Here is a 27,096-nt window from a genome sequence, read left to right as displayed (position 1 = left end):
AGCTCCTACTATGGCCAGAAAGCACCAGCACATGCTGACCTTACTTTTTAGGCATCTAAACTATTCAATGCATGTTTTAAAATCAATCTCTTTCTCTCTTTCTCTCTCTCTCTCTCTCTCTCTCTCTCTCTCTCTCTCTCTCTCTCTCTCTCTCACACACACACACACACACACACACACACACACACAAACACAATGAAAAAGAGGAAACCATCTGAGCTTATTTAACTAAAAATTCTCTTATTTCCAGGTGAAAGAACAAGGAAACCAAGAGTAAAGAAAAACATCATTTTGCTGTCAGTGTTTAACCTTTCCATTACAGAGTCTTCTTTCATACTGCCTGTCTTAGAATCCTGTCTTCCACCCTAGCTTTCTTTTTAAGCTAAGCAAAGCCTAGATATCTAAAAAGTTTGGGTATAAAGAGAAAAGTTATCCCAGTGCTTTGTGTCCATATGTTGCAACATTGATTGCACCCTATCATGAGATGGCAACTAGGCTCAGAGAAACAAAGGTGGAGTAAGCCTTTGTCCCTGCCCTTGGGGGGCAATCTAGTGTAGGGATGATTTGCAAATACGTAAGTGAATGTGCTTTAAAACATACTTATATTGCTCTTAAAGTAATTTGTGATTTAATTAATTTTGCAGTACCCTTGCAATCTTTCATATTAGTAACAACATTCAAGCCTCAGCAGCTAGACTCGGTTACTTGACACAGTCATTAGCCAGAGCGCACAGTATTACATGCAAAGCTTAGAGACAGATCAGGTAGATATCTTTAGTTAGTTCACAGAATAAAAACACTTCACACTTTCTGCAGTCACAGATGAGAAGCTGAAAAGCTTCTAGGCAGATTACCTCCAGGCTAGAGGGAGACACACTTTGACTGAAGCAATACAAAACTAAAGTCAAAGCAGTTAAATAGATTTTCAATCAAGAAGACTATCTTCAACCACCACAAGTATTTTTAAAAGAAGAGAAGGCCTGAAAAGTCAAGGAAAGGCTCCACAGAGAGGGTCTTGAAAGGAAAACATTTAGTTAGGCAGAGGGAAAAATGGGTTTCCAAGCCCAGGCATCTCAGAGGCCCCTTAAATCTGGAGCATTGAGGAATCCAGGGTAGAGGGAAAGAGGCTCCTGGGAGAGCTGTAGGATGCAACAGGGAGGGTGGATGGTGCCAGAGGCAAGATGCAGCAGGGAGTGGGGGCAGGCTCACACTGTGGAGGCATTTTGCAGGCAAGTTGAGGAGTCAGACATGAATCCTAGTAGTTGGCAGAGGCTCCAAAGCAAAGCCTGCCCAATTTGTTTTTAGGATGTGAGTTAATATCCAGGTGTGGATAATAACCAGACAGGAGAACCATATAAATGAGAAGACCAGTAGGGGGCAGAGGTCTGGGATTGTGACAGTGGGGACCTGGACAGGGATGGTGGTATAGAAATGAAGGGACAAGAGCAGAAACAGGTCATTTCTGAAGCAGAAACCCTGGGACTGGGTGGCAGATTCTGAAGCAGAAACCCTGGGACTGGGTGGCAGATTCTGTAGAAGGTGAAAAGCAGGGAGGAGTCAGGACTGCTCCTGATGTTTCTGGTTTTGGCAACTGGATGGATAATGACACCACCACCTGAAACTGAAAATGAAGATACTGGTGCCAGTGTGGAATATAATAAGACTGTGGGTAGTTGGGGGTGGTAGTGGTGAGCAAATGAACATATTAAGGTGTTTGGATATGTTAAGATTGAAGTGTGGGCACAAAAAACTAGTCCAGACCTTCAAAAAATGGCTTAGTTTACAGAAACATAAATTGGAAGAAGTCACCATCAGCACAGAACCACCATGGTGGACATCCTGGGGAGAAACCGCCCATGGAAAGGCAGTCAAGAGAATGGAACACTGGGATGCTATCCTGGGATTAAAGTGGTGCTCAGAGAAGAGGCCAGATGAGATGCTGGAGAAGGCACAGCCTAAAGACAGAGACCCAGGAAGGTCCTATCCAGGAGCCCTGGGGGAGAGCTGAAGAGAGCTGAGGGTTGCAGGCATTGGTGATGCCTACTACTTCTGGAAGGTCAGTGTAAACAAGGATGGGAAAAAGGCCCCTGGGCTTAGCAATTGGGAGGTCACTGCACTGGTGACATCAGAGAAAAGTATGAGTCCTGGGGTAGGCGCCATGGTTGACTTACAGAGTGCGTAGGAGTAGACAGATTGAAGATAATGCAGACTGCTTTAAGACATTTCTGCATCAAATTTCTAACAATAGAATGAAGGGGTGGCAAGGTTAAAAGTTTAGTTTTTTAGGTTAAGGACACTTGAATGTGTGGCTCAGTTAATGGGCAGGTGCCCCTGAAGAGGCAAAGTTTGGAAGTACAGGAGGGAGATGAAATAACTCATAGGGTGATGGCAGGGCAGAGGGGGCCAACTCAAGGGAGCACCCAGTGCATCCCGAGGGTGAGCACCCAGGTACAATTTAGTTCAGAGGCTCTCAAACAAATTTTTAAGGAGGAGTACATAATCACTGACACTGTTTACAATCACTCATGCATGCAGTCAATAAAAAGCAGACAGACTTTGAGTCAGTGTTACTGTGGTTTTAAAATTCTCTGCAGAGGAGGCTTCCCACTTATTACCTGCACCTCTCATTACCGGGACCTTTCCCAACAAACACTATACCCTTGGCACGCTCTTAGAAACACCACCTTTGAGATGAGAGATAAAAATTTCTGAGCACATTTAGAGGAGGGATTCAATTTTACCTTTTTTTGTTTTGTTTTGTTTTTTGATGTGCTTAGGATTGAACCCAGGGCCTCATACAAGCTAAGCAAGTACTCTACCATCAGGTACATCCCCAGACCTTTCAATTTTCATTTTTGAAATAGGGTCTTACTAAATTGCCCAGGCAGTACTCTACTTGCCTCAGCCTCCAGAGTCACTGGAGGCATGGGCCACTGCACACAGCAATTTTTAAGTTTTAGTATTTTTTTCTGTGTGTGGCAACATGAAATGGGGAATTAAAGTAATGAAGGATTACAGCAGCAGTCACAAGTCATGACTCAGTCCCAGGGGCTTGGGCCTCAGGTGCTAAACAGTCTCACCTCCTCTACAGCCTTTATTTCTTGGGGGCTACATCCCCCAGTGTCATTTGTGAGAAGAAGGAGGAGGAGGTGGGTCCTTCTCTGCCCTGCTTGGTTCACACCCCACGGGAAGGCTAACATTCATCAGGGCTTGCTTGGTGCACAGTCAATGTCTCTGCCAGAAGCAAGAAGGCACCAGCAGATTCTCCAGATGCTCTTGCCTTGGGAAGCTTTCTTCAGAGCCTGGAAGGCTGAGAACTGGGCAGGGAAGCCAGAAAGGAATGCATCATTTGAATCGTGCTGTTGTCCTTGTCAGTTTGTTCAGGATAAACATGAATTTTGACTACAGGAAAAGTAGTTTTTACTTGCAAGAGATACTGAAGGTGACCATGTTTGCACCTTTGACCACTTGCAGAGAAATCAGCATCAGTACCAGTTTCCCACTCAATGCATGAATGAACATGATACACAAATGAATACATGAATGAATATGCACACATTCCATATAAAAGGAGATGGACATTTCTCACTCAGGCTATTCCAAACCAAGCAAAACGAAAGCATGCTTCAAATCTCCAGCTACTTTTGGAATAGATCCCGTTCTGGCATTCCAGCCACTATGTTAAAGGATATAGGGTCATAACTTTTTGCAGCAGGTCCGCAGAGGAGATGATGATTCGGTGCATGGTCAGCATGACTTGCAACAGCTGGTTACTTCGACACAAGTTCCCATCTGCATCTGAAAATATAAAGAGCAGCATCTGAGTCAGGTCCAGTCAGGCATCTGGTGGACACCTGACACCCTCCTCTTCCACTGCTCTGGAAGCTGGCCAGAGCATGCCTCAGGCTCATCCCTCCTTCTTGGCTTTTCTCTCTTCTTGCTGTACTCTATCTTCTCCCAAGTGTCCATTTTGATGCTCATTAGTCCCCTTGCCCCAAAGATGATAAAATCTTGAAAAAAGGATAAAATCTACATCAATACACCTAAGTGTCTGTTGAAAGCAGAGGCAGTCCAGGTTTTGTGAGGCCTAAAGTTCATATGATGCAGGATAAACCTCCCTAGGGTCATAATGAGAAAAGTTACAGTATAAATTGATTGTAATTAAAATACCTTACTTTCAAAACGTTTTACAAAAATGTATGATCACTTGAATAGGGCCCTCCCACAACCTTAGGAGTGAATCATGCAAATGAAAGGCCCTAGAATGAAAATTCTCCTAGTTTCATGGTTAATGTGCCTCTGGATTGAAATAAAGGAGACAGATTAGAAGCAAACATGACATTGGAAGGTTGTCAGTAGATTACAGGTATTCATGTTGATTTGTATTGAAGAGCTTGGTTAGCTGGGTTTTCCAAATCCCACCTGGTAACAGATAATAAGATGCATTCTATACACCAGCAATGAACATAAAGATTCCCTTGAAGTGGTTTTCAAAACCTTTTCAACATGTGTGGTATGAAGTGTCAGGGCCAGAGCTGATTACTTATTGCCATATCTACTCTCTGGTCTTCAGCATGAATTACATCACTGGGGCTCCCTTACCAGCTGAGTTCAGCCATTGGGAAACAGGAGCAAGAGATGGGAGGAAAGTCAAAATATGTCTTTCTCATTTCCTCTCTGCCTTAACAGCACATCCTTGATAGTAGCTACATGCAATTGGATGAATAATCACATGGGTTGGCCCTTCCTTCATGACTACAGCTCTGGCTGGGATATCAAACTGTTTATCTCTTTGACCCTTAGTCTAAGGGTGGTAATGACTTAACTGTTGACAGTTTCTAATGCAACATCTTTTAATATTTCTTCATTTACAGAAATTAAGTGAATTCTATTCCTAGCCAGGAATTTGAATGGTTCAATGAAAAGCATCAAATGAAAGAATATACATGAATTGTTTGTCATCTGTATTGCTATTTAAAATATTTTATAGAGGTTAGGCCTGGTAATCATAGAAACTTGGGAGGCTGATGCAGGAGGATTGCAAGTTGGAAAACAGCCTGGGCACCTTTGAAAGACCCTATCTCATGATAAAAAATAAAAAAGGACTGGGGATATAGCTCAGTGGTAGAGCACCCCTGGATTCAATGATCAGTAAACCCCCGGTCCCCACAAATACACTATAGAAAAGGGTTGTCATTTTTATTTTCTTTCACATTTATCAAATTGTAAACAAAGGACATAGAACATTTGGGCCCAGAAGTTCTGATGCCTCAAATGAAACCTAAAGTCTTAGTTCATTGAGAAAACACTGTAAACTGACAGGCTCCTCCCTCCCTACCGCCAAATCCACCAATTTACTGGTGCCCTTCCTACTGCCCTTTACCATGGAAGACCTTTCATAGTGGAAGACCTCGTATAGTGCTCCAGTCTCCTCTCCTCAAGGACTCTGGTGCTGCACCTGGCCACCTTCTCTCCTATAATCCCAATACTTTTCTCTTTACTGGTTTACTTCCACTGGCATTCCATGTGCCCATGTATCTCCCACTTGAAACAAAATGAAATAAAAACAGAACCATAACTCTCCTCCTAGTCTACAGCTTCCTCTGCAGCTTTCTGTTTCCTTTCAGCAAAAACTCACTGTCACTACTTTCTCACCTCCCATTTACTCTTCTGTCATTCCATTGTGACTTATTCCATTAAATATTTTCTTTCTAAAGTTACCAATGCCAAAGGTTACTTCATTGCCAAATCCAATAGTCATACCTCTGTTCATGTTATTTCATAATTCAATTGCATTCAACCCAAAAACACAACCCAAAGTTGACAACTCTCCTTCCTGGAACACTTTCTTCCCTTGGCTTCCATAACATCACATTCTCTCACTTCTCTCTCACGCTCTTCTTCTGTCTCCTCTTCCTCTGCTAAGCTCTTAAATGTCATCATGCTCTATGGCTTAGTCTTCCCACTTCTTTTTTTCTAACATTTAAAAAAATTGTTTAAACTTCTTAAATTTTAAATTTAAAAATCAACTTTCTTTTTCTAGTGAAATCATCCAGTCCTATGACTGAAATACCAGCTCTATGCTGACAACTGTCCAACTTATGTATCTTCAGCCATGACCACCGAATTAGTATGCCCAGCAGCCTACCTGGAAAATCCACTTGGAAGTGCAAGTTCAAACTTAACTCACCCAGACAAAATCAGGACTTTCTCCTCCCAGTTCATTCCTCCTCCATTTGTCCTCATCTCTAGAAATGGCACAACCAACCATCTTCAGAGTTGCCCAACCTAAAAGCCTGGGAGTCATGCTTCATTTCTCATTTTCCTCATATCTAATCCATCAAGAGGTCTTGATTTTACTTTCAAAATATATCTCACTTGTCTCCATCCTTGCCATAACCCTCATTCTGCCACCATGATGCAATGAATTGACTTCCCTGCTTCTACTCTGGTTCACCTATAGTCCATTCTCCACACAGTAGCTAGAAGTGAGCTCCTGAAAACTATAAATCAGGTCATGTGCTTATATTAATATACGTTAACAAATTCCATTATATTTGGTATAAAACAAACCCCTTACTGTAGCCAGCAGAGCTTCACCTATTCTACCTCTTTTAATATTACCCACTTCATTTTTTTTAACCACATTACTCCTCTCCATGCATCTGTGTATACCTCATACTCCAAGCTTATTCCTACCTCGTGGCCTTTGCATTTGCTATTCCCCTCCACATAGTCTTTCTTCCCTTGATTCATTCATGTTATGTAAATCTCAATCATCACATCCCCAGAGAGGTCTTCCTTAAATTACCTAAGGTACCCATTCTCCTGCCTGAGTTTCTTCATAGCACTTATGTTCTAAAGTTATCTGGTTATTTTTTCTTTAATTTTTAATTTACAGAATTTCCAATAGAACACAAACTTCATGAAACCTAAGCCTTCTCTGTTTTTTTCCCACAACCTATTTCTAAAACCTAGAACAGTACCCACAATGGGATGCACTCTAGGCATGTGTTGAGTAGATGAGTGAACTCATTCATGCCTCTCTGGAAACTGAGTTTGCTTGTAATTAGTTATATCATTGACTGTGTATAATATACACACTTATTTTCTTCTCAGCCACAGTTTTCAAAAGAAACTCAAAATTACAATTTAGTAAAACATTTTAATGAAATATACATGGTTATAGCTGTGTAAATCTTCCATTAATTCTTCTGTACTCATACTCTGGTGAGGTACATCTAGCATTGCTTTCTCTGTTTTCTGGCCCACATAATTTCTGTGATAATTGTCTCTTGCCACAAAATACTGCAAAACAAACTATGCCAAAATTCAGTAGCTTAAAATAGCAACCATTTATTTTTGCTGAAGTGTCTCAGCTGGGGGGCAAGTGATATAGGCTGGGCTTTGCTGGCACACTACTCCACATATCTCCCTGCTTCCTTGGAGCAGCAGCCTATCAGGGACAGGTTCTTCTCATGATGGCAGGGCACTGAAAGGTAACTAGAAATATCCAAAGCCTCTTGAACTTAGTCTTGGAAGTGGAATGCTGTCACTTCTGCCTCATTCTGCTGGCTAAAGTAAGTCATATTTCTGAATCTAAAGTTGAAGGGAGGGAACTTCAAAGTCACATCGAAGATACCAGGCACAGGGAAGGTAAAAAAAAAAAAATTGGTGGCAAGCATGCAATCAAACCCCCATAGCTACAGAGGGGTAACTTCTTAATGCAGCATTTGACAATAGTTTTTACAATGTGGACCTCTTCACAGGGATGGCAGTATTTATATTCTTTAATAGTGAAACTGCAATATGCAGTATACTTAAAGGTATGCATTAGAATGTTCCCATGTGCTCCATGAGCTATGGACACAGGCCCAGGCGTGGTAGGTATGGACAGCACTCAAGACTTGCTATCTAATTTTCCCTTTGTGGCTGACTATAGTACTTAAGAGGAGGCATGACACTTAATAAGCATTGCTGTCATTCACATAGCAATTATCATTACTGAAGCCCTACTTAATGCCAGGGGCTGTGCTAAGGACTTTAATAATGTTATTTATAATTCTCAGAAGACCCTGCAATGTTGGCGTTATTCACTGTTTACAGCTGAAGAAATTAAGGCATAGTGAGGTTAGGAAAGGGACAATGAATGGCAGAGTTAGGATTTAGCCCTAGGTGTGTTTGATTCCAGAACCCCTGTTCTTTCCATCACACCTGGTTGCAATCTGCAGGCCATCTGTTGGGAGAGGGAGCCAAGAATTAAATGGGAGGCTAATGAGGGTGAGTGCTAAGAACTCTTCCAGTCCTTATGACTATAAGAGATGCCATGAGGATCCTGGGTTGGAGCCAAGGCACACTTGGCAGAATGGCTTTATATTCTGGTGAATTCTTGAAAACTCTTGAAAGCTTTGGTCACTTGGTCCTGATCTTGAAAGTTGCCTTTAGGAGGAGAACCCAGGTGGCCATGCCTAAGAGTCACAATTGTTCACACTTTACCTTTACCTTGTGCCTCTTCTAGGGTTCCAGTGACGTTCCCACACTGCAGCTTGTGAGTCCTACCATGTTCTATGTGGGGGTGAGTGCTGGCAAATGTTAAGACCAGAGGGGATGACTCACTCCACAAGAGGAGGCAGAGATGGGGTGAGGGAAAGAGCAAGGAGACTTTCCACGGCTAGTCAAGAGCTCCACTGCCTCTCCCTCCTCAGTTCTTTTTCAACAAGAGAACAGCCCAGTGTAGTCACTTGCCCTCATTCCCACCACCATCTCTTCCCCATGTGACCATCAAATGCCAGATGAGCATATTGACGTTGCATTCTTTTCCCACCCTCATCCCATACAGTGCACGCCTCTTCCCTTTGAGAACCACCTCCCTTTGAAAAACACATTTTCCAAATGGTGGTCAAGATGGAATCTACCTTCTGGGCTGCTGGAATATAAATATATATATATATATATATATATATATATACACACACACACACACACACACACACACACACATCTATATAATTTCTGTAAGCTGATTTAAATATTTCAAGGAATTATTCTATTTTGTTTTCATCTTTTAGGCTTTTAAAAATACAGGGTGTCATACTAAAAATTCTAATAAGTAAAATGTGCAATGCATAATAAAATGTGCATATTTTTTCATTACCATCTGTTCTCCTTATACATTCAGAGAAAGACTTCTTTAAAGGGTTGAAACCTCAGTGAGGTACAAACTGTCAATCCTACATACTCTACCACTTGACTTAGGGAATAATGTATGCTGCTAGAAAAGTATACTAATTAAAGACACCTAACCTGTGGACCATTTGCTCAACAGAACAAACAGAAAAGCCATGTGAGATTCTTTTGTCTATGAGCCAACAACCAATTTTCCACCATTAGTCTTAGTGCTGGCAGTAGCTGTGCTTTATGGAATCACAGATTCTTAGGGAGAAAAAGACAATCCTCTCCTTTTCTTTCTATCTAAGGCATTATTTCCTCCTGAAAACATAATTGGGACGTGATACCTACCTAACCTCTACCTACATCCTTCCAACGAGAGGAAAGAATTTCCTAACTATTCTGTGTGGCAACTTTTCATTCTACTTCAATTAACAAGATTGTGGGGGAGGCGGAGACTTTGGTTCAGTGGCATAGCAATGAATTGAGGCCCTGGGTTTGATCCTTAGTACCACACACAAACACACACAATTTTTGTTTGGTACTATTACCCAATATGGACAAGGAAGCTACCCTATGGAAAGCACTGACATAGGCACTAAAGGAGGTTTGATGAGCTGTAAGAAACCCTTGTCCTTGAGGAGCACACAATCTAGTTGAGGATTTAACACACACTCAAGACGCCTAATATTACCAAATGGGAAATGTTAAGCAGGAACCCCATGGAGACCCAGCTATAAGACGGTAAGTTAAGAAGGAGAGCCATCCCATTCAGATATGATGGTTTGGGAAGGATATCAGGTGACCTTGGCCAGGAGACCTGCAACTTCAAGATTCAAAAGACCATCTATTCAATCTGTCTCTAAACCCCACCAACTTCTTTCTTGCTTGCTTGCTTTTTTTTTTTTTTCTTGACGTAATTTTAAATAAACTGCTTGCTTCAGAGAGATGAACTGCTCCTGGACAATCAGAATCCTGTGAGTGAAAATCAGCCAAGGGTTGCATACCACATCCTGCCTCTTTCTGACAAGAGCTGGGGGACTTTGCTACAGTGAGATGAGTCTAGGGGATGAGATGGAAATGCTATGCTGCCAAATGGACATAAATGAAAACAAACAGCCAACACCAGAGAGGAACTCCAGAACAGTCTTTTCTTCCCTCTTTGTTTTGGTTTCCATGGAAATCTCTTGATGTGTTAAGGGATATTGAGTGTACCAAAGGCAAAATGTCAGAAACTAGTACTCTGAGGGTAGGGAAGCCGTCAGCACTGGGGGCATAACATGACGTACCAGATGGGTTGCAACCAGGCCCTGAAAATGATAATGGAAAAACGAGGACCAGAAGACCATGCAGGCAGAGCTGAAGCTGCTCATGGAAGTCACAACCTCCAGAAAAGGTAGCTGGAGGAATGTTCCAGAGACATAAAACCCACCCCACAGCAAGACTATAATATGTGTTAAACTTTATTTGGAGAGTGTGCAAAAACTGGTGAGTAGAAAATAAGATTACTGGTTTTTGTTGTTGTTTGTTATTTTTTAGTGCTGACAGTCGAAACTGAGGCAGCAGATGCACATGAAGGAGGAAGGAGGCGATGCCCACTCTGAGCTCAATAGCTTTTACTCCCTAAGCAGCTTATAACATAACCAATGCCACTTTGATATTTTTTTAAATCCTCTGTCCCTGAAGAGGACAACAATCAGGGGAAAGCAAGTGATTTGCCAAGGATCAAGACTCACTTCTCAGGGCAAGTATGAGAATAGTCAGTATGGTTGCTACCAGCAGCACGCTTATAAAAGTAACAAACAAGAAAGATGGGGAATGGTTTATATAGGGTTTGCATATTTCCGTGGTACGAATGTTCCCACATGGTCAATCTCAGCTACCATAATGAAATCACTGAACATGGAGTGGGGAAGAAATGCTTGCAGTAATCTCTGGAGACAGCTGTGGGCGACCTCCAATGTGCACCTACCTCTGTAAGTTCATCAGCAGATCTGAGGTCACAGGGCTGCTGTTTGCTAGGCTTCCTTTGTATCCCTGCCCACACCGTCTCCTGCTCCACAGGATGACCATGAGCTCAATGTTAAGGATGAAAAAAATCTCTGGTGAGACCCTAACCCTCAAACCTACCACTTTTCATGGAATCAACACAAGGAAGCTATTGGCATCACTTAGATGGGTCACTAGTATCCAAAGAGTCCATTAGCCAGTGGCTAGTGGGAAGATGCCAGGTGCCCTGGGCTCTCAGTGCCCTGCACAGCCAGCAAAAGTGCTCTCCACTCTTATAGTCAAATCACCACCAACAGAAATGTTCTTCCCTGGCATTGCTTTCCTTCTGAGGCATGAAACTCTATGTAAAGTATGACCTAGATTTCCTGGATGAGTGATTGCAATCTGTAAATGTCTAAGCAAGTACATGAATTGCCTAAAGTGAGAAAGAGCTTTTAGCTGTACTGCCTCTGCTGAGCGAGACAGCCAGCTTCCCTGGGGAACTGCTGCCTCGATCTGGATCTGTCATGTTGGAGGAATCTGCAGTCTGAGAAGTCATGGGGGAAGCTGTTCTTTTTAATTCTGCAAAGTGGACACAGTTCTGTGGGTGGGGCTGAGGCTTAGAACTAAAGATGAGGCCTGGGAGGAGACATGATAGGTCTTGGGCACACCCAGTGAGCCAACCTGGGACAACACTGGGGCTACAGACTTTAAGAGTCACTGTCAAAATGCAGTGCCAACTTCTGCTTTCTCCAGTGTCCATCCAACTCTCTGGGACAACCAAATTATCTGGCTGCAATGTTATGCTGCAATGTGGTTCTTTGGTGAACTGCTGTCAAGGCGGTCTACTTGGCTCACAGACAGGGAACATTCCCACTGCAGTGTCGTAGGAATGTACCTGGCAAGGGGAAAAGCAGAAGCAAGGTTCTGTCCCAGCTTCCCAGAGGGACACAGAGCTGCTGGCACATGGCTGGGAGGGAGGACAGCAAAGGCCAGGGAACCCAAAGAAAAAGAGACAAATTGAAAAGAAAATCTGGGACACGCTCATACCTTGCCCATTGGAATTTATTCCTAGCATTTCACTCTTGTCTATTAAATTCTGGGCCCTTTTGTCATATCTTTGGACAGACACTAAGGAACAACTTGGGGTGAAGTTGAGAATCATGGGTTAGCCAAGACCTCAGCCTTCTTCAGAAAAATTTTCTGAATGTGTGATTTTGATCCTATCAGATCTGCAAGCCTAAAGAATAGATAGTCTCAATCAGTGCATGACAGCATTGTAGCAGGGTGTGCTGATATAAAATGGCAATATACTGATTACAGCTCAACCACCAAATATACTTATGACCACAGAAATTTTTCTTTGCTTATGATTCTCTGCAATAAATAGTTCTATTATATATATATATATATATATATATATATATATATATATATATATATATATCTCAACACCATGCATGGTAGAAGTCACTGAGCAAAGTCTTTTGCAGTCAGACAGAAAATAGTCTGAGGTGTCCCTTACTCTTCTTTGGTTGGAGTTTGGTTGATTAGATTAAATGTATTACAATGCTTGATAAACTATAGAGTACTATAACAGTGATAAATTGCTGTTTCTCTTAATGGGATTTAAAACATCTTGTCTTTTTCTTTGCTCCTGATGGTCCTTGGCTATCCTGAGTGGGACTATGATTTTTTTTTCTTTTGTTAAACCCTTCACTGTAAACACAATCCAAAGAGCTGCTGTCCACTGTGGTTTGTCAAACCATCTGTAATTGGACTTGGACTTGGGTTCCCCTCAAACATGGTCTCACTCCATAGCAGTTGGCTGATGGCCTTCCAAGCTTCCTTCCCATCCTAGCTTTTAAGTGTATCCTCCCCTGGGATCCTCAAAAGGGTTTTTTGTTGTTTACAGAGGTGCTGGAGAGAAACCCACATGAGGGTGTAGGGAGAGAACTGCAAGGGAGGGTGAGGAATCTCTTTATCTCTGAAAAAAGGAAGAAACTGGCTCTACTCAGCAGTCGAAAGTCAAATAAGAAAGTGTTTCAAAACATCTCAGTGTGAATTGATGCTGTGTTGTGACGGTCTTATAGAAATTGCTAAAAGGCAACACTGAAATTCACAAGTTGTTGCCGACTGGAAAATGGAAGAGACCAGGAGAAATAATGGTCTTGTTGGAGAAAAGGCAGAATCTAACCAGAAGAAATGAGTTACAGTTACAGTCTTGCTGCTGCTCTCAATCTTTTTGCTAACATATTGGGGGCATTTCCTGTGTAGCAGTCACTATTCCAAGATTATTAACCATATCATTGGCATCTGTTAGATGAAAAAAACTCAAGTAGGGTCACTTGCCCAAGTTAACACAGTTATTAAGTGGCAGACCAGGATTGAGTCTGACAGGCCACCTGGCCCCAGGATGACCCCGATCATTGCTGAGCCTGTGTGCTCACTTGCAGAAGGACAGTTTGGTGATGTCTCAGCCCTGGCTTCCCAGCAAAGAGGTAATCAGGAGATCAGTCTAGAAGAAAGAATGTTGATATCTTTTAGGGTGAACAAAGTTCTGAGCTGAGTTCAAACCACTGTGATGTCTCATTGATTTGTGGGTGTCAAGTATCTAGATGGCTTGACAGTTGTCACGTAGGCACATGAAACTCTCACTGTGCTGTTGAAATACCACCAACCTACATTTATTAGTGCTTTGTGGACAACCAGTCTCTCCTTGTATATTGTCTCCGCTGAGCTTCACAACTTTGAAATAGGTATTGTTTTTATTATTTATAGGTGAGGAACCAGAGAAGAAGGCAATGTGACCTGCCTGAAGTCACATATTTGATAAGTGACAGGATGGGGACTTAAGTTCTGATCTTTTGACTTAAGCCTTACCCTTTCTACCATATCCCACTGCTTCTCAGCCTGAAAGCTGTGAAGACAAAAAGCACATCCTATGCTCAGCACTTGAGTCTGGAGCGAGCCTACATGCTAAATGAGCACACTAGCAATGGTCGCCACCAGAATGTAGCATCAGCCATGTTACAGATATTCTAATTTTTACTACAACACTGCATGGTAAATGTTTTCTTCATTTAACACAAGAAGAAACAGATTCAAGAGAAGTGAAAATAAGTTGTCACTGGTCCCACAGCTGGAAAGTAGCTAGAAAGGGCTGCACATTTTTTGTCCTTTTTTGTTTATCATTCTGGTTTTAGGTTTTTATTTTATTCATATCTATGATAATTATGCATTGCCTCTTAAGAGGGAATCCTTCAAAGGTAAGGGAAAAGGTTGTCTACTTTCTGTTGATTCCCTGCAATCTCTAGGGCCCTGCTATACATACCATACTGGGACCATTTCCTTCATTTAATCAAAGAATGTAGGAACAGACATAGACTGACAACTGCCAATAAACATAAAACAGTAAGGGCACACTTAATATAAGGAAAGAGTTACATGGCTTTGGGAGGGACAAGAAGCTAAGGATTTGTGTCCCTAGCGTATCGAGATGGGAGGGGCTACAAGGAGGTGATGGTAACAAACATCAGTATTTTAAGAAACAAAAAGGTAAAAAGGGGGAAAAAAGAAACTCTTAAGGACAAAGTAGGAACTAATATTCAGACTCTTCTATTAATCTATGTTAGTGTCACTGGAATTTAATTCCATTTAAAGACCTAGGCAGGGCCGCCCCTTGCCATATGTAAAAACCAGGTGAATCTGAGACTCCCAGATACCTTTAAGAATCCTGAATTTTGTGGTCACTATGCCATAAAATGGCATCAATCTCTTGTGAAGGAGGTATCCTCACATGAGAAAAATTTATACTAACATTAAAAAAAAAACTTTGTAAACTTTTTAGATTTTCCCAGTTTGCCAAGTGTAGTGGTGTATGTCTGTAATTCCAGCGGCTTGGGAGGCTGAGGCATGAGGATGGAATTCAAAGCTAGTCTCAGTAACTTAGCAAGACCCTGCCTCAAAATTCAAAATAAATAAATAAATAAGAGCTGGGGATGTGGCTCAGTGGTTAAGTACCCTTGAGCTCAATCACTAGTACAAAAAAAAAATCCCAGATTTTATTAATGAAAACATATTATTTTCCAGGCCTAAAATGGTAAGGGGCCATGCTTGAAGAAGCTGATGTTATGCATCTTTGAAGGATCTAGATCCAACAGATTGATTCCAAGATTTCTCACATTAGTGGTATCCTCATTAATTGCTCAATAAGACCTTGGTTTGTTCCTGGACCCTGTTCTGAGAGAAGCGGAGCAGTGGTCAAGGCGATGAGGTCAGTGGACCAACCCCAAATGTGGGTGCTAGAAATGCCACCAAACAATTCTGACTTACATTTGCATAACACTTTCACATGCATTATCTCATTTGACTAGTGCAGTTGTCTTGTGAGGTAGGTAGGGACTACATCCATTTTACAGATGCGAAAGGCATAAAGACAGGGCTGATACTGTCCAACTGGCATTTTTTTTTCAGATTGATGGGGACCAATTTGGTACCAGTTATTAAATATTTTGAATATCACCACTGGATAAATAACTTGCCCACAGATAATACCAGCACCAAATGGCAGAGCTGGAGTTCCAGGCTTGGATTTTCTTATTACAAGCCCAGAGCTCTTTGTTAAATAAATAAATTAATAATAATAATATGATAGAGTCTGTGGGGGCCACAGACCTAACAAGGATCCTGTCCAGGAAATGTCAGAAATCTACAGGCAATAATTCAAACAGGATACAGTAAAAGCCTAGAAGAAGGCCCCAAAAAACCGTATTTGACAAGAAAACATGGCTAACCCTTCATAAAGAGGACGGTACTTGAGGCAGGCCCTAGAGGAGGGTCAGATTTTGATAGAGTAACACAATGGTAAGGGTTGTGCGGGGTCAGGCAAGAAATGACTTCTAGGTTTGGAAATGACAGTTAAAAATATATTTGGGGAAAGGATGTGAGGTTCAGTTTGGTTAAATTAGAAACTCTATATGTAGGGAGAGACATGAGGAGAGGTAGATCAGGGTCAGGACTGGAGATTACACACTAGACTGAGGAATTGCCCTTATTCTGATTTTTGTTTTTAAACTGCAAAAGCACTGATTTAAAAACATGGGGAAAAAAATAGAACTTCAAAAGCAGATGGACCACTGAGAGAGGAAAGCAGGCTCTCTGAGCCGGCATCTGCTACTGACGGGTTGTTCTACCTTATGACCTGAGACCTAAGGGCTCTTTTCAAGGTAGGTCATTTCCAGAGAACCTGGAACTTGATTTCGATTTCCACATATATACTTTTCCCTAATTGCACAGCCACAGCCACCCTGAGGTGGCTAGAAAGTACACGTGTCCAAGCATGCACATGCTGCTCCAGTGAGGTCACAATGGAGGAGGAAAACCAAGGGTGGCTTTTGCTGAACTTGACTAATTTTGTTGTTATTTAGGAAAAGATGCCACTTGCAGTTATCACTTTTCCTCCCTCACCTTACCCCTATTAGCATCTTAACCATCAAGTTCTTTCCTGTCCACATCATTCTCTGCTTCCTTGAGAAGCTGAGGAATCATAAAGGAAGGACATCCATGGTGACAGAGATTCAAAGACCCGAGGGCTTCCACCATCTGTCACCTGGATGCTGATGGAAGAAATCCAGACCCCCTAAGTGTATTAGAATTCAGCAAGAACAAGGCTTAAAGTTGGCAAGGCTTTGGCCTCACCTGCTTGGGCAAATGGGGTAAATATGGTTATTTCACCTTCAGTTCTTCATAAGTACCAGCTGGCACATCTACCCCTGATCCACAGAAAGTGACTACTACCATTTAGTCAGTCAGGACAGGTCTAGAGCAGACTGTAAAGCAGGTAAGCACTTGAAAGCCTTCTTCACTTGGGTTTTTCTCTTGCTCTTCTACCTTTCAGTACTGTGAAACACTTGGTCACCTTTGCAAACCATAGGAAAGATCCACTAATAATCACTATGAGAAGACAGCATAGTAATGAGTAAAATTTGGCTTAAGTGGGTGATTTTTTTTTCTTTCTATTGAAGAGGCCTTAATATAATATTCTGCTAGTATTCACCCTTTGGAGAGTTTTAGAGAAGAATCAATGTTTTTTTTTCCCTCTTATAATGAATAACAGGTTCAATTTATTCAGCAGTAAATGAATATCTTAAACCTGACTGATTTCCAAGACCTCTTGAGTACCTCAGAAACAAAAAACAAACAATAAACTGCCAAACATATTCCAATGCCTTTCCTGAGATCTACTACATCAGGATACCAGAGATGGAGCATAGAATTTGCATTTTAGAAAGTTCTTTAGGAATTTGATGATCAGTCAAGATCTATTAGGCTGATTTAGACTATTTCGTTCACTCCTTGCCTGGGGTAGGTTCTATAAACTACTAAATGACCCCATGAAGACCCTTCCAATTTCAGAAGTCAGTGGTAAGGCCTCTTAGCTGATTTCAGGGCTAATGGAAGTGAAGTGCTTATAGAGGTGACATTGTGGACTTGGTTGACAATATTTGTGGATTTGTTTTTGAATTTACTATTCTGTTCCCAATTAAACTATAGCTTTATAGTAAGTCTTGAAAACAAGAAGTGTAAATTTTTCAGCTTCATTCTTTTGCAAAATTGTTCTAGCTATTCTAGGTCCTTTCCTTCCCATATAAGCTGTAGTTACATTGTCTGAATTTCTAGTTGTTTTCCTCCTTCCTAGTGTTTGCTAAGATAATGACCTGCCTTCAACTTTAATCATCTTTTCTTTTTAAATTTTAGCATTCAGTATAGTATTACATCCATCACAATGAAATTTTATTTTCCATATACTTTGTTTTTCAGTACAAAATTTAAAAAAAATTTTAGTTGTAATGAACATGATACCTTATTTTATTTAGTTATTTTTATGTGGTGCTGAGGATGGAACCTAGAGCTTCACACATGCAAGATGAGCACTCTATCACTGAGCCACAACCCCAGCCCTCAGTTCAAAAATTTTGATTTGGTTCCTTTTATTGTTTCCATTTCTCTGTTGAAGTTACCCATCTGTTCATCTTACTTTCAATCCTCCAATGCATTTACTATAGCTGTTTTAAATTCTTTGTCCAGTTTTTCCAACATTTGTGTCATCTCTGAGTTCATTTCTATTAACCTTTTTCTTTTGGTTATCAATCACATTTTCCTGCTTCTTCTTATGCCTTGAAATTTTTTATTGAATGCTGGGCACTGTGAGCATGATATTGAGAATTTGGATTATGTTCCTTTATAGAGATATTTAAGTTATTAGAGTCATAGATTTCTCTTTTTAAAATACATTTTTTTAGTTGTCAATGGACCTTAATTTTACTTATTTATATCTGGTACTGAGAATTGAACCCAGTGTCTCACACATGCTAGGCAGGCACTCTACCACTGAGCTACAACCCCAGCCCAGTAAATAGCTCTTTCCAAGCTTAGAGTTAGGCTTTTTTAGGGTGGGACAAGAGTAGTATTTATTCTAGGGCTAAAGTAGCTCAACTTCTATATTATAGTCTTTTCTACATCCCATTTGAAAGCACAAAGCATAATGTCTCTCCACTCTCTGGTAGGAACTATACCATTTCCCTTCTATGCGAACTTCTTTGACTCACATGCCCCCAGTAACTGTTTAAGTGTCATGGATTGATATTCATGAATAGTTTAGTATTTGGTTGAAGACTAAAGGAGATCCCATCTCTCTTCTATGTCTTTCCACAAATTCCTAACATCCCAGAACCCCTGAATACTACCTCTGCTTTCTCTTTGAGGCAACATAATACTCCTTGGGCTCCAGTTCCTAAATCATGATTTGTAAAGCACTTCCAGGTGGAAAGCTAAGGTGAGTTTTGAATTCACTTCATGTGCTTCCATTTTATCCACAGTCACAAAGTCTGTTGCATTTTCTAATACCTAAAAATGGATGTTTCACATATTTTGTCAAGTTTGAGAGTTGTTTATAGGAGGAAAATAATTTTAATACTCAATATTCCATTATGATCAAAATCTAAGTTCCTGTTCTGATGTTTAATACCCTTATAAATGGGAAATCCATTTTTTAATCCATTCATCTGTTGAAGGAAATCTAGGTTGTTTCTATAGTTTGGTTATTATGAGTTGAACTGCTATAAACATTGATATGGCTGCATCACTGTATGCTGATTTTAAGTCCTTTGGGTATAAACCAAGGAGTGGGATAGATGGGTTAAATGGTGGTTCTATTCCAAGTTTTCTGAGAATCTCCATACTGCTCTCCATAATTGTTGTACCAATTTGCAGTCCCACCAGCAATAAATGAGTGTATCTTTTCCCCCACGTTCTCACCAACATTTATTGTTGCTTATATTCTTGATAATTGACATTCTGACTGGAGTGAGATGAAATCTTAGAGTCGTTTTGATTTGCATTTCTCTAACTTCTAGAGATGTTGAACATTTTTTTTCATGTATTTGTTGATTGATTGTTTTTCTTTTTTTCGAAGTATCTATTCAATTCTTTAGTCAATTTATTGATTGGGTTATTTGTCCTTCAACAGATGAATGAATAAAGACAATGTGGTATATATACACATTTTGGCTTATTTTGCTTAGCATGATAGAGAACATCCCCCAAAACCAAAGGTGGAATGTTTTCTCTGATATGAGAATGCTAATTCACAATGGGGGACAAGTGCTACAGAAGAATAGAGGTACTTTGGATTAGGTAGAGAGGAGTGAAAGGAGGGGAGGGGCATGGAGATAGGAAGGATAGTAGAATGAATCTGACATCATTACCCTATGTACATATATGACTACATGACTGGTATGTAGTTCTACATCATGTACAATCAGAAGAATGAGAAATCATACTCAATTTATGTATGATGTGTCAAAATGTATTCTGAGGTCATATATAACTAATTAGAACAAATTTAAAAAAATAAATAAATGGGAAGTCCAAGTTCTTTGTCAAATTTAAATGCACTTATTCTTTATATGTCCTCTTGGAGGTAATAACTCATTAGTAGCTCTTCTATACTTCACACTAATAAGACATACATAAGCTTAATGTTATTAAGACAAAGAAGAGAAATCCACCTGTCTTCTTCTTAGGTTCTGCCATTTTATGTTCTCATAGATTGTATTACGGTGTCATTTCTTAATTGTTTACCACCTCTGTACTTTCTACAATCTTTCTATTCTTACCTTAAAACTCAAACTCAATTGCACACTGCACTCTAGTGTTTGGTTGGCTCTTGGTGCAACAGAGAGATGTTTTCTGAGCCCAGCATATAAGCCTTCCTTTGGGAAGTATTCCTTCCATAAATTCAAGTGCTGTATTTTTAAGTTTCACCCCTGTGACCACAGTAGATCAGTTTAAGTGGTAGTCACCTGGTCCAATTGGAATCAAAGTTCTTTCCTGGATTTTTTTCAGTGAATTTGAGAGAAAAACATATTAAATCTTTAAAGGCAAGAAATGCACGATAGTATCATGTTTCTTGTCCATGGAGGAAAGAAATTTTCTATGAAAGAGAATGATTAGCTGACAAGCAGAAGGGTGTGTGTTAGGTGGGAAGAAGTGAAAGAAGACAGTGAAAAAACACGCAGGAGTCTCCTAATGATAGTGTAGTCCCTGATATCAGATGATCCCAAGGCTTACATACAGGCATCCTGTACTATACTCTTCTTATGCTTATATGAAATACCCCATATTCCTTCTAATAAATTTCATAAAACAGTTCATGTCGAATTTTTGTCATGGTCTGGATTAATATCTTGAAAAATGAGAAGCTTTTTGGGTTTCATTTATTGAACACCAAATTAATATACCTCAAATTTGTGTAAAAATCTAAATTATAATACTACCTTCTAAGCTCACACCTACTAAGCTCACAGCCATTCTAACCAGATATTTCCATCTAGTATTTCCACAGTGTGATTTTGGATCTTATAACATTTTGCATTATTAATCTGAGGTAGTAATATACTAACATTCAATAAATCTACAGTAATAATGATTGATGCCACTTTTGAGTATACACTGTGTAATGTAGTAATGATAACATTTTATATCAATTCTTTCTTTTTGCAGTGCTAGAGATTGATCCCCAAGGTCTTGCACATGCTAGGCAAACTCTCTGCCACTGAGCTACATATTCAGCCCAATCCTTTCAAACTTTCTATTTTACAACAAACCAGGGAAGTATGTAATAGCTTTTTTGTTGATAGAATTTGAGTCTCAGAAACATTAAGAAACTTGCTAAGGGCACAAAATTACTGTGTTCCAGAGTTAGGACTGGACCTCACAATATAATGAGGGAAATACTCCCTTAACATGGAAATTCTATTTCTATAAATACAATTTCAGATTACTTAACTTTTTCGAAGATGTATGACACTACCAGCTCATATTAAATTTATAATACACTAAAATCCCTTAGTATTTATTGTAAGAACTACAATTAATCCAGTTTCCCCCCATCAGAATTTATAAGCAGCAATATTTTTAAACTTCAAGTGCAAGACTTCATTTACTCCTATTGAAATCTAGGTTCTTTGTTCTACATTTTGACCTTCCTGAAGTTTGATTTTCATATAAGGTGTTTACTATTCACAGCAGTGCATATAACGAAAACATGGACTGTGTTTAAGTCTGATAAAAATATCCAGAGCTACTTATACTCATGGTTATATCCATGACCCTACAGAATGACATCTGTCCGTCTCATATCCATAAAGGTATACTGTGAGTATGACTATTAACCAGTTTGGAATATGTTTGGATTTTTATCTAGCTTGTACTTGCTCATTTAATATTTACTGAGCCCTTACTTTTTGACTTGGGAACAGAGCCTGTCAGTGGCATTCACGTGCTCTTGGGTTGTACCATTATAATGTGTGCCAACCCAACTCCACCTACTGAGAGCTTTCTGGAGGCCCTTCATACCTCCATCTGAGTGCAAGACACTCTGGGAAGCCAACACCCTCTAGAAGCAGCCTTAACTACTGGTTGGTGGCACTTGGAATATAAACACACTTCTCCTGGATGGGATGGTTCTGAAGGCAGTCTTCAACTTGACCCCAGTGTGGGAGCCCATTTGATGATACACCATCCAGGAGCAGCTTTTCCTCTTCCCCTGTCAGCTTTTGGTAGGATCACCTCCCAAACGTACATTTTGTTCAAATTCTTGTCTCAGGATCTGCTTCTGGGAATTCTCAAACTAAGATAAACTTATTTAATTTTCACCTAACTCTTTTAACATTTCTTCGTACTATTAACCATTTTGTAGATGAAGAGATTAAAGTAAACCAATTTGCCTTAGGCAACAATTGGTAAACAGCAGGGGCAGGATTAAATCCCCAAACCCTGCTGTGACCTGGCTGTTGCATCAAGGCCAGGCTGGGTCTTTCCACCAAGGCTGGGGTAAGTTGGGAGGGGTGGAGGGGCCAGCTGGAATCACTGAATTCCAGCTCAGGTCTCTGAGAGTAAAAATGAAGATTAGAGCTTCTAGTTGCTTTTTACATTTGTTTTGGTTTTTTTTTTTAATATCCAAGAATTCAACATTTAGTAGAGAATGGACTGGTATGACATGGAATGTAATATACATGGATACGTTATTTTCATGATGTGCAATTAAAGTAGCCCATTTTTGTTCTTGACTTTCCTCTCCCCTCTTTAAGATAGACATGGCTACTCCATTTCAGTGCTCTAGAAAATGAGAGTAATCAATTCCAGAAGAAAGCTGGAGGCATCACTATACCTGATTTTCAGACATACTACATAGCCATAGTAACCAAAATAGCATGGTATTGGCATAAACCAGACATGTAGAACAATAAAATATAGAAGCCCAAAGAAAACCCAGGCATCCATACACTGGAGAAAGGACAGCTTCTTCAACATGTGTAGCTGGAAAAACTGGATAGTCACATGAAGATTGAAACTTGAGCCCTATCTCTTATCTGGTACAAAAAAATCAACTCAAAATGAATCAAAGAACTAAATATAAGACCTGAAACTACTAGACGAATGCTCTTCAAAAATTCACTAGAAGAATGCACTTCAAAACACTGGTACAGGCAATAGTTTTCTGAATAGGACCCCAGACACATAGGAAATGAAAGCAAAAAAACTGACATATAGGATTCCATCAAACCAAAATGCTTCTGCACAGCAAACAACCAACAGAGTGAAGAGACAACTCACAGAACTGGAGAAAGTATTTGCCAATTATTCATCTGACAAAGGGTTAATATTCAGAATACATAAAAACCAAAAAAAGTAATTCAGTGTATAAATGGGCAAATGATCTATTTTTCTTTTTTTGTTTAGTACTGAGGATTGAACCCAGTAATGCTCAACCACTGAGCCACACCCCTAGGCACCCCTTGCTTTAAATTTAGAGACAAGGTCTTGCTGAGTTGCTAAGTTGCTGAGGCTGGCTTTGAACTCACAATCCTCCAGCCTCAGCCTCCTAAGCCACTGGGATTACAGTCATGTACCACCATGCCCGGCTTTATTTTTCTTTTCTAAGATTTAATTTTTTTTTTATTTTTCACAAATGATCTAACAGACACTTCTCAAAAGAAGAAATACCAATGGCAATAAATATATGAAAATAATAATAAATATTGTTAGCCATCAGGGAAATGTAAATCAATACAACAATGAGATACTATCTCATCCCAGTTAGAAGGTCAAATGCCTATTATAAAAAAAAAAAAAAAATCCCAAGAGAAATGTTAGCAAAGATGTGGAGAAAAAGGAACTTGTATACACTGTTGTTAGTACTGTGAATTAGTATAACCATCATTGAGAACAGTATGGATATTCCTCAGAAAACTAAAATTAGATCTATTGTATGATCCAGTTATCTCACTTTTGGGTATATATCCAAAGGAAATAAAACCAGCATTCCAAAGAGATACTTGTATGCCCATGTTTACTGCAGCCCTACTCATAATAGCTAAGATATGAAATCAGCCTAGGTGCCTAGCAATGAATTAATGGATAAAGAAAATGTGATACACATATGTGCAATGAAATATTATTCATCCATAAAGAATAAAATCCTGTCATTTGCAGAAAGATGGTTGGAACTAGAGATCATCACGTTAAGTAAAATAAGCCAGAACAGGAAGACAAGTACTACGTGTTCTCTCTCATATGTGGATGCTAAAACAAGTCAACCTGAAATGTAGAATAGTGATTATCAGAAGCTGTGAAGGGTGTGTGTGGAGAAAACAGTGGATAAAGGAAGGCTGGATTTGATCAGTGTACAATGAATACATGTATGCAAATATCACATTGAACCCTGTTAATACATGTAATTAATACATGCTGATAAAAATTTAAAAGATAATAACACAACACCAAATGCAGTGATTCTTTAATATCATAAAATATCCAATTAGTGTCCAAATTTCCAAATATATATAATGACATATTAAAAATGTATGTGTAAACACACATACACACATAATTTTCAGAAGTAAGAATCATACTCTACAATTGATCTTCATTAATCCAGAGGGTCCTCCTCCATCTCTTTTTTCTGCAATTTTCAGGGTGCCCTTTTTCTCAGTTAACTAAAGTTAAATCCATTAAGGTTGACCCTGGTGGTTACTGATTAGCTAATGAGACTCTTAAGCCACCGGGGACAGGGCAGGTGGTGGGACCACAGGCAGAGTAAGTGTGGGGAGCTGCTTCATTGAGGCCCTACACTCACGTGAGCCCCAGAGTTCATCGCTGAGAGCAGGCACTTGTCCTTAACAATAACTGGACAGCTCAGTGGCAGGCACTATGGGTCACTGGCTATCTTCTGAAAGCAGCATAGAAGAAGTGGAATGACTCACTGTCTGGTCTGGATTGCATGGGACTAGAGGGAAATGATGAGCCCACCATGGTAGGTTTAAATGGAGAAAAGCTGGAACCCACGGTGAGGAGGAAGGATTCGTGAAAAAGCCTATATGCATATGGCATTTAAATAAATAAATGCAAAATTAACCCAAACAATGAACCACTCATCAGACTGAAGGAAGCTCTATAGGCTATAACTACATTCTCACAAGATACATTCAACTATGTTAACGTTGGGATTTTTTTTTTTTCCGCTTTCTGAATGCCCTGGGTTCCCCTATAAAATGGGATGGTTCACAAAGTAACAGAAACCTGTGTGAGACTGTGTGGTTCAGGCAGATCAATGAAGAAGACACTTATATGGCTCCTTTTGCTCCTCCACCCAGAAACTCTCACTTAACCGGCTTAAGCCTAAACTTTCCTAATTCTCAGATATCTTCATCCTCAACTGTCTTCTTTACTTTCCCTCCCTCATTACAAAACTGTCAATCCCTACTCCCTTTTGTCCATTTCAGTTAACTACTGGTGTCCTTCCAATTCAATCCCATTCTGGCAGCTTCTTTTATTTGAAGATTCTAGAAGAATCTCAGGAATCTCCCCACGGCCCTTGACCACACTCTGGGAAAAAAACAGAGTAGACAACACGGCCTCCCTCCCTCAACTGCTGCCCACCACCCCTTCCTCACAGCAGAAGAATCACAGCTATATCCAACTGTAGCTTCTTTGCAGTTCTGTCTTTGTATTTCTCACCTAGAGGTTACTTGAGACTCCCTAAGAAAGCTAAGAAAAGATTTTTTTGTTTCTGAAAGTAAAGCTTAAACAAAACTTTCACTATACATAACAAAAATGAGGGATAGAATTTTAAGTTAATGGAAATATTTTTTCTTTGTTTATTACAATTATAATCAGTCAGGCTTATTGCAATTTAGCACTGAAAAGAACAAAGTACTCTTCTTGTAATTCCTTTAATTCTTCATTAGCATCATTGTAGTTGCCAAGCAACCTTCAATTTTATGTCCCATAATTGAAAGAATTATTTTTTTTTCAGGATAGATTGGCAACTTTGTGGGTTAGCACACCATTTTATAAATATGAAGGTTGAATTATGGAAAGTAAAGTTATGGTATTTTATCAAAAGTCAACATAATTATATTACCTGTAACTATGCACAGAAGTCAATTTAGGAAATAAAAAAAACAAGAAAGTTGATATTGCTAATCTTGCTTATGGTAGAATGAATGATTATAATCCCTTTGCTAGTGTGTATTTTCTAAGTTTTCTATAGTGAATATGAGTGATTTAAAAGTTGTTAATATTTAAAAAGTAAGTATGAGAACTGAGTGACACTTAGAGCTTCACAAATACAAGAACTTACAGAATAGTGGGAATTAAATGAGATCATGTATATAAAGTATTAATATAAACACTGTTATTCATCGTAATTACTGAAAAGTTAGGTATTACTAATCGATGATATTTTAAATATTTTAAAAGTCTAGGTAAGTGGTTGATTTTGTTAGTATATCTTACCACAATGAAAAAAAATCTTACGTAAGAACAATATAAACTCAGTCTATATTAATAATTAAGATATAATGGATTTAAATATGGTTGGGACTCCGCCCTAAGAATATTGGCTCTCCAAACAATCAAAAGCACTTTCTTTAAATATACAAATTCTGAAGAACTTTTTTCAAGTTCACATTTGATATCAAAATGAAACCTTCTCCCAGACATTTTTAGTTTCAGAATTCATTTCAATAGTATCACAATGAGGAAAAACCAAAGCTCTGAGTTACAAAGTGACCTGTTAAAGCACTTTGGTTTCAAGCCAATGTCAATTTCAGAAATAAAACTCAACACTTCTTTTTCTCCAGGAGCAACTCATAAACTTTTGCTGGTCATCCCTAACAGGAATGATGTGGCATTACACACTGGATTTAATAAAACTCTAATTAAAATGGCAATGAGATATTCACCAAGTCTTTGGAATATGAATTTTTAAAGCTTAGAGTTAATGAAAGAAAAAAAGAAATGGAGACAAATTTAGCTATATAAAAATGTGAATTTCTACATATTATAAAACTAAATGCAACATAAAAAGGA

At 39.5% G+C, this 27,096-nt stretch overlaps 1 protein-coding gene across 2 annotated transcripts in view; it reads right to left on the bottom strand.

Annotated features, from left to right (window-relative positions):
- Nucleotides 1-27,096, bottom strand: part of Rasgrp1 (RAS guanyl releasing protein 1) — a 70,067-nt gene that overhangs the window by 31,496 nt on the left and 11,475 nt on the right. For both annotated transcript variants that reach the window (XM_005316384.5, XM_040276407.2), the window contains exon 3: nucleotides 3,693-3,798. In XM_005316384.5, the coding sequence (XP_005316441.2) occupies nucleotides 3,693-3,798 (106 nt within the window). The remainder of the gene's footprint in view (nucleotides 1-3,692; nucleotides 3,799-27,096) is intronic.

Source organism: Ictidomys tridecemlineatus, chromosome 5, assembly GCF_052094955.1.
Source record: "Ictidomys tridecemlineatus isolate mIctTri1 chromosome 5, mIctTri1.hap1, whole genome shotgun sequence".
Lineage (NCBI taxonomy): Eukaryota > Metazoa > Chordata > Mammalia > Rodentia > Sciuridae > Ictidomys > Ictidomys tridecemlineatus.
This window is presented reverse-complemented; position numbering and strand designations above follow the sequence as displayed.